The 9234-nt window shown below is 38.5% G+C and overlaps 1 protein-coding gene across 2 annotated transcripts in view; it reads right to left on the bottom strand.

Annotated features, from left to right (window-relative positions):
* NEK7 (NIMA related kinase 7) overlaps positions 1-9234 on the bottom strand; it is a 100533-nt gene that overhangs the window by 64061 nt on the left and 27238 nt on the right. For both annotated transcript variants that reach the window (XM_004699783.2, XM_045298117.1), the window contains exons 3-4: positions 5142-5204; positions 2773-2883 (exon numbers count right to left, since the gene is read on the bottom strand). In XM_004699783.2, the coding sequence (XP_004699840.1) occupies positions 2773-2883; positions 5142-5204 (174 nt within the window). The remainder of the gene's footprint in view (positions 1-2772; positions 2884-5141; positions 5205-9234) is intronic.

Raw genomic sequence — 9234 nt, 5'->3', positions numbered from 1 at the left:
GTGGTTATAATAGACAACAAGGTTTCCGTAGTAATCAGAGCAACCTGTCTCGTGTGGAATTATGGCATTGGCTACTTAGCCACGGTGTCCCTAGGAATGAAATAGATGGGAAACCTACTAAATATTTACCTGATCTATATAGGTGGAAGAATGGTAGATCAGGTGAACAGCAGAATAGATAGTCACGATCGGTCAATCAATTCCCAGACCTGAGCCAGTTTATAGACCCACAACCCCTTGAATGGGGGGGAGGCTGGGTCCCTTTGAAGAAGGACCCTGCTACATCACCGAAGATTTATAGTTAGTCTTTCTTCTAGCCTTCCCCAAAGGGCTGTGGCCTTTCACCAGAGTGACTGTTCGTTGGGGGAAAGGAAATAATCAAATTTTTCAGGGATTACTGGACATTGGCTTGGAACTAACACTAGTTAGTTCTTTGTTTCTCAGAAATTTGAATCTGACAAAGATGGAGGCAACAGGGCTGTTCTTAGGCTCTCTGGGCTTGCAGTAGTTCCCTTCAGTTGTGAAAAGAGGCATCTTCTTCCGAGGTAAAGGCTATTTGCTCAGGCATGCCTTGGCCAGGCACAACCACCCAGATATGTGGAGTGGGAGTGCAGACGGAAGAAAACTAATTAGGCCCAGAGCAAGAAACTCTAGATGACAATCAAAGCCCCAAGTCATCAATGTGTCAGTCAAGGGCAAGACTTTATAAATGAAATCGCCTGCTTGGTTTTGTCTGACTTCAGCAAGTACTTGCCTGCTTGTGGTTGCCCGCTTCTTCCAGCCTTCACTAAAATTAATTAAACAAGTCTCATTTGTGTCTAAAAGTTTATGCAACAAATTTTATATTAGTTACTCTCTATTGTAAGAACTAAGTCTGCTTTTATAGCTTTCTTCTTGGCAAGAGCCTATTTTTCAATATTTTGATTTTGTATTTGCATTTCTAAAAAAAATATGACTGTAAATTTTGTATTGTTCCTTAATTGGCCAAGATGGATTTTATTGGTAGTTAGCTGTTTAGGCTAGTGGTGGGAAGTCCATAAAACAGAAAATCAGATTAACTAATTAGAAGTGACTCACTCTAACTATGAGACTTCAAACAAATAGCTTGATAGTGGTCAGTGATAGTAAAAATACTACCTTCTTTTTAAGTAGTAGTATTTTTATAATTTAGAAAGCCCTTTCGAAAATTATTCTCATCTTAGAATTGAGGGAGCTACGCCAAAGGGAAGTTAAGTGACACAGAATTTAAGGGGCCGATACTGAACTCCGACCAGAGAATCTGCCACCACCTTGATCGGACTATCTTCGTGAACTCTTAGAAATGGAATACTGAGTTGTGCATACATCAACATTTTTCAAGGGAGAAGGTCACGTAGGGACTTTCAAATATTGATGGAATCTAAGGGCCCCTGGAGGAAAATACATGAAGTGTACGTCATCAAATCTGGTGTGAGATTCCAGTTCTGCCATTTGCTAGCCTTTTTACTTATCTCTCAGTAGCAAGTTGACTTCTCAGAATCATGATGAAGATTAAATCTAAAGCATCTCATACTGGTTTTTTAAAAAATAAATTCTTTATAATGATTTGATGTAGCACAGATTATCAGCTGTGCCCCAGTATCTGTTTTTCAGAGCAATGGTTTAGCTGGGCATGCAGCCAACTGAACAAAGACTATATATTTCAGCTAGAGATGTGAGATATCTTCATGGGACTAAATTATGGCCAATGAAATAAAGTTGAAAATAATATGTGGCAACAAGTAGGAATGTGCCCTAAGAAAGAGCCAGCAAGTACCTTTGATCCCTTTATGCCTAGCAATGGTGACATGATGTGTAAGGAGGAGAGGTCCCTGAGAATTTAAAGCAAAGGCATTCAATTAGGCCTGTACTTTCATATAACATAAAAATTATGACAACAATAGCAACAGCTACCATAAACATAGCCTTACAATGTGTGAAGCACTGTTCTAAGCACTTTATAACCAGACATTCTAATCAGAATTTTAAAAAGAAGTAGCGTCTGTTATTAACTTTGAGAAAATGTGCCACAGGGATAGTAAGTAACTTACCAAGGACAAGCTATTTTTAAGCCACTGTTATACTTGCAGTTGAACGCAGTGCACTGTCATCGAGTAGATGCTGACCCATAATGATATTATGGGTTAGGGTAGACCAAACTCACATGCTCTTGTGTGAGTTCACGAGACTGCAACACTTTATGGAATAGAAAGATTCCATCTTTTTCCCCAAGGAACAGCTGGAAGTCGAACTGGTGACCTTGCAGTTGACATCCCAACATGTAACTACTATGTCTTTTAAATGAAAGATAAGCACATTTTAAGTAGTTCAGTCAGAGTCTGATACCAAAGGTCTGACTGAAAAGCCAACTTTCTCCAATAATGGATTGCTCCCAATACTAGGTCAGGCTGTCCAAAATCTTGCTGTCCTTTGCCCCCTCTGTTGCCCAGTATCTGTGTTGGCAGGAGCAGGGTGGTCTGCTCGGAGAAATCAAGCTTCAAAATGTCAGCCTACAGAATATAAGTGTCTCACCTCATTTCCAAGTTGGCTTGGATATATTCATATATCTAGGTTGACTAGTGTGGACTTCATCAAGTAAACCAGAACCAGCTTCAGCATCATTATTGTTACCTACCATTTATTATTTCTACCCCATGCTAATTAAGCACTGTGTTGAAGGGTGTAAAATACCTAAATGCCTGTATGTTAACAGACTAATAACTTTGAGATAATTAAAAACCAATAAACACTAACCTTTATCATTCTGGATAGATCACCAGCATCTGCTAATTCCAAAACTATATTTAGTTCATTGTCTTCAATGAATGATGCATAATATTTAATTACATTTGGATGGTTGAGTTGCTAAAAGAAGAAAAGAGTTATCAAAAAGTTTTCTTAATGTAAATTAGTCACTTATATTTAAAATAAATTTACATATCACATTTTCTTTTTAAGTTGAAGAACTCTAAATATGCTAGTGTACTTTTCTCTAACTTGATTGAAATTTCAAAAGTTAAGCTACATGTTAATTAATCTTATTTTAGTATTCTTAGAATTCATATAGTAAATTTTGTACCTGAAACTTCAAAAAGTTGCACTATGTACAATAAATAAATGCACACAATTAAATAATAGTGTTAAATCACCAAGTACAAAATACATTATATTTTTCAAAATAAGAATGATCATTTAAGAGAACTCCAAGGGTAAACTCTCCTTTTACTCCTTTACAAGTTTAGAGCTTGTCATAGTAAAACCTGATCCAGTAGATCAAAAAATAATAACTGGTATCTACATTGTTTTTTTTTTTGGTTTGTTTGTTTGTTTTATCTGCATTGTTATAACTAAAGATTGCTCTTGCAACAAATAATACAAATGCACAGAACTTATCTATGTAGGTTGATACATAAAATTTCTAACAAAAATTCAGTCTCGAAGAAATATGTGTATCAGTTGATACATATTTATCACCTTTTTGCTCAATCTTTAAAACAAGAGTTTCTCAAATAAAATGTTTCAAGAATTATCCCTGAGAGGATACAGGTGGCTTTCTTCTTTCTATTTATATGGGGTTTTTTTTGCTTAAACTTACTGTGACTATATATTATTTCTCAAATAAAGCTTCATATATATGAAGGGGCTTCAAAATGTTTGTGGACAAATTTCATTATCTTTTAATTCCATTTTTGCATGGACCTTTCAATCTCCCTCATATGTGTGAACGTGTGAAGTCATGTCATGTCAAAAAGGTCTAACGCTTGCATCATTTATGCGCAAATACATCATTTATTTGGTTTTAACTAATGAATTATATCCCAAGCCATAACTGCAACTGCTAGGGCAGACAGAAAGCCTGGCTCATGCTGTACCGCTCAGTGGTAGTTACATAACCTTGTGTCAACTTGCGGCTAAGAGCAAAGGGGTGGAGTGTAGTCTGTCAATCTGGTCACAGCCTGATGGTGCCTCCTTGTGGGCATGGCCTTCTCATTAGGATTCTGGGAACTGCCTCTCTTGATTCTGCCATCAGAAGAGGTGGGTATCTATCTATCTATCTATCTATCTATCTATCTATCTATCTATCTATCTATCTATCTATCTATCTACCTTTCTGCTTCACCTTCCTATGGAGGAAGCACTCAGAGAGCTGGAGGAGCCAGTGTTGAGATGCTCCCACTGGCATTGGATCCACAAGACTTTCCATCCACCAGCCTGTGACCTTTGGCATTAAGCATCATTACACTTGCTGCGAGAATCTGAAGAGGAATTTATGAACTACTATCAGACATATGGGCTAGTACTGGATTTATGGACTTGGTTGGGACAGTTTCTTGATATCCAATTACTCCTTGTTATAAACCTCTTTCTTAAACATACACGAGTGTCCCTGGATTTGTTTCTCTAGTCACCCCGGACTAACATGCTCACTCTTATCTTTTTGGGTAAATCTGACTCATTGTTGATACTAACATAAATAAATGGCCTAACAAGAGAAAAGGCAAAAGACAGCAAGCATATCTCAAAATAAAAATTAGCATATATGCCACAACCATTAACACAAAAAAAATTCAATAGTAAAAAAGCAGTGCAGTGGTAACTAAGTTTTCACTTATATGCTATATGACATGCAAAAAGCTATTTCCACTCTTCCTAAATCTGGAAGAAGAAAAAATTTCAGAAGTACTGCAAAAACTTGTAAGCCATTTAGATCAGCCCACTTTATCTATGACACCTTGAAATAATGCTCAAATGCATGTAGGGTACATCACCTTTAGGATGTGTATACTTAGGTAGTGGGGTAGTTAGATAAATTTATGCCAACTTGATGATATCTAAAAATGTAGGGGTGGTATCCCATCTGTCAATCAGGTCCCAGCCTGGTAGTGCCTCCTTGGGGTGTGGCCATTTTGCACCCAGTGGCCTACGATCTCCCTGGACTTGAGTTGGACTGGGCTGGGAGGCTTCCTTGATGTATAATTACTCCCTGATATAAAGCTCTTACACATATATGACTGTCACTGGTTTTGTTTCTCTAGGAATCTTTTATAGGTTTGATATCTTAATACTTTATTTTTACCAACAGATTCAGTTATGTCCAAATATTCAACAATTCATTTACTTACCTTCAGAAGATCTATTTCTTTGATGCAATCAGCACGTGCTTTGGCATCCATTAAATCAAATATCTAAAAATGAAATGCAGAATTGTTTAATCAAATAGCGATCTATGGTTCAAACTACCATGCACATTCATCATAATGTTCTATATGTAATGATTTATAAACAAATAAATCTTTCTGATTAGCTTTAATAATGGTATATATTTGTTGGCATTTTATTTCACGTTATCACTAAAGCTTACATCATTCCTTTCCACAGCTGTCAGTATTAAGAATTGAAAAAGAGATTGGTATGTCTTAGCACTCAGCTCTTAAGTTTGAATGGAACAGAAGAAAAGTTGTGGTGATTTAAGTAACAAAATAATAGTTAATGTACATTGAAAAATTGACATGTGCTAGTAGCTGCATTGCAGGAACTGCCTCATTTATCATTTAATGCTTATGAAGACAATATTATTATTTTCATTTTACAGATAAATTAGGCTTAGAAAGCTTAAGAGACTGACAAAAAAGTCACATAGCAATTAACGAAAGAGCCAGCATTCATTCTCAGAGTTATCCAAATGGAATTCAAGCTCTGAACCATCAATCTATACAATCTCCAGCCAAATCATATCGAAAAGGTGAAATTTCAGAGGAGGGGAGTGAGAAAAATATGAAAGCACAGATATGCACCCAGTACATAAACAGATACACAGTTTATCTGTGGTATTAAAATTTCATAGAAGTGGGTGATTAGGAATGTCTAGAACAGCTCAGGATGATAATGGGGGAAGGAAGGAAGAGGGTTTTAACAAGCACAGGCACAAGGGAACAACAAGTGATCCAAAATCAATGTCAAGGAGGGTACAGGAGGCCTTGCTGGGCTGGATCAAGGGCAATATAACCGAGAGGAATGCCTAAAACCCAAATGAAGGCAGAACATGATAGTGGGACAAGAGGAAAGTACAAAGAAACAGAGGAAAGAACTAGGAGGCAAAGGGTACTCATAGAGTTGTAAATACAGGCATATAAAGATGTAAATATATTTATATAAGATGAGGGGGAAATAGGTCAATGTACATATATTTATAGGTCAAGTATTAAGAAAACAGATGGACAATGGGCCCCTACACAAGTGCTCCCCCAGCACAAGAACACTTTGTTCTAATAATTAGGCAGTCCGAGATGCTCACCTACCTGACATTATCGCTGAAGACAATGGGTGCACAAGAAAATGTGGTGAAGAAAGTGGATGATGCTTGGCTACCAAAAGATATAACACCTGAAGTCACTGAAGACAATGGGTGCACAAGCGGGTGTAGTGAGGAAAGCTGATGGTGCTCAGCTACCAAAAGATATAGCACCTGAAGCCTTAAAGACCTGAAGATAAACAAGCACCATCTAGCTGAGAGACAACAAAACCCACACGGAAGAAGCACACCAGCCTACCCCTACTCGATCACTGAGGACATAGGGGGCGCATTAGCAAAAGTGGGGAAGAAAGCAGATGGTGCCCGACTATCAAATGATACAGCATCTGGGGTCTTACAGGCTGAAGGCAAACAGATGGCCATCTAGCTAAGAAACAACAAAACCCACAAGGAAGAAGCACACCAGCCTACCCCAACATGAATGCTGAAGACAAAGCGGGTACATAAGCAAATGCGGTGAAGAAAGCTGATGGTGCCAAGCTGTCAAATTACACAGAATCTGGGGTCCCACATGCTGGAAGATAAACAAGGGGCCATTTAACTGAGAAACAACAAAGCCCACATGGAAGAAGCACACCAGCCAGTAAGATGACAAGGCGGTGAAAGGGTCAGGTATCAGGCATCAAAGACACATACAAAAAAGTCATAACATTGTGAATGAGGGGGAGTGCAGAGTAGGGACCCAGGGCCCATCCAAGGGAAATTGGACGTCCCCTTGCAGAAGGGTTGCAGGGAGGTGAGGAGCAAATCGGAATGCAGTGTAGTAAAGATGAAATATGCAATTTTCCTCTGATTCTTAAATGCTTCCTCCACCCTACTCCCATGATCCCAATTCTACCTTACATATCCGGCTGGACCGGAGGAGGTGCACTGGCACAGATAGGAACTGAAAATACAGTGAACCCAGGACAGATGAACCCCCCAGGACCAGTGGAGAGAGTGGTGATGGTGGGAGGGTGGAGGAAAGGAGAGGTTAGAAAGGGGGAGCGCAGGACAAGGTCTACATGTGGCCTCCTCCCTGAGGGATGGGCAGCGGAGAAGTGGGTGAGGGAGATGTGGGATAGGGTAAGATATGATAAAATAATAATAAATTATAAATTATCGGGGGTTCGGGGAGAGCAGGGAGGGAGAGGGAAAAATGAGCTGAAACCAAGGGCTCAAGTGGAAAGTGGGTGTCGTAAGAATGATGAAGTCAACATATGTACTAAAGTGCTGGACACAGATGATGTATGTACAGATTGTGATGAGTTGTATGAGCCCCTAATAAAATGATTATTGAAAAAAAAAAAGGAAGTCCTAACTAGATACAAGACGGAAACATGCTACCAAAAAAAAAACCCACAAATGTTTTAACTCAATTTGTACTTGAGCTAATTTGGAATAAGAAAGTAACACATTTTTCATTGAACTTTCAATCATATTAAAAGTGACTCAGCAAACCTAGGGGAAAATAAGCCTGGCTAAGGCAAAAACCTTCAGAGATTACACTTCAACATTAAGACAACAAAAACCCTCACAACGGGATCAATAAGCAGCATCACGATAAAGGGAGAAAAGACTGAATTTGTCAAGGATTCTTTTTGACTTGGCACCACCATCAATGCCCATGGAAGCAGGAGTCAAGAAATCAAGCAATGTGTTGTTGCACTAAGCAAATCTGCTTGAAAATATTAAGAAGCAAAGTTCACCTTTGAGAACTAAGGCCTGCCTGTCCCAAGCCATGGTATTTTTCTATCTCCCTGTATGCATGTGAAAAGTGGAAATTGGATAAAGACTCATTTGACTTATGGTTTTAGCAAAGAATGTTGAATATACCATGGATTGCCAGAAGAACAAACAAATGTCTGGGAAGAAGTGCACCCCAAAGCTCCATACTCTCTTCAGTAGGCTGAGTATTTGTCTCAGGTACTTAGGACACATTATCAGGAGGAACCAATCCCTGGAGAAGGACATCATTCTGGGTCCAAAAAAGAGAAGATTTCCCTCAACAAGATTCAGCTCAAAGACAGTAATGGCTGTGAAGATGGCCCAGGACAAGTCAGTGTTTCATTCTGTTCCCTATTGGGTCACTAAGGCTTGGTGTATACGTGATGGTACCCCACAACAAGGCAAAAATCAACTTTGAACTAAATACACTTACAAATGCATCGTAATTGGAAATTCAGAAATACCTTTACTTTCTTTTTCTCTTAGCCAACAAGCCAAGACAAAAATCAAAGAATGATTCATTGAAATCTTTCCTAGATGTAAATGAATGGTTCAAAACTGTCTCATGGATATCATGAGCAAGAAAAGACCACCTGGTTGGAAAAAGAAAGGGGGGCAGCTGGATTTTGTAAAAATATTTTTCATCGTTTAAAGTAAAATCTTCCTAAGGTATCTTCTTGCAGCCAAAAGGTCTTCAGATTTAAAACTCATGGTGCAGTTGGTGGGGATGCAGTTACTAGCTGTGCTTAGGCGAGTACTAGCTGATAGAGTCTTAGCACCTCTGAATCACTTTCTAAAGTTTTCCTTTGTCATCTTGAAAATGTTGCCAGATGTACTCATGACTCATGCAAATGAAAAGGTTAACAATAGAAATCCTCAGGAGGAAAAAAAACGAGTTATGCAAGTAGCAACAGAAATGTCCCTTAAAAGGCATCTGTCAAATTATAGGGAGGAAAAATGAAAAAAACACACACTTAGAATGTATCAAAGAGAGTGTTTAAAATATAAGAAAACTCTCATATATACCAAGAGAACTTGGCAAACCAAATACGTAACACATTAAAGAAACTCTACACATTTGAAAGAATCATAACCAAATAGCACTTGTGCCTCACCATCATATGGGATCTGATTTTTAAAATGTATAGCCTGACTCTATGTGTAATAGCCTGTCCTCCAGGTAAGAGGGTCTCGTG

Source organism: Echinops telfairi, unplaced genomic scaffold, assembly GCF_000313985.2.
Source record: "Echinops telfairi isolate 266 unplaced genomic scaffold, ASM31398v2 ScPeMD7_7424;HRSCAF=8462, whole genome shotgun sequence".
Classification (NCBI taxonomy): Eukaryota; Metazoa; Chordata; class Mammalia; order Afrosoricida; family Tenrecidae; genus Echinops; species Echinops telfairi.
Note: the sequence above shows the minus strand (reverse complement) of the source record. Positions and strands in the feature narration are given on the sequence as shown.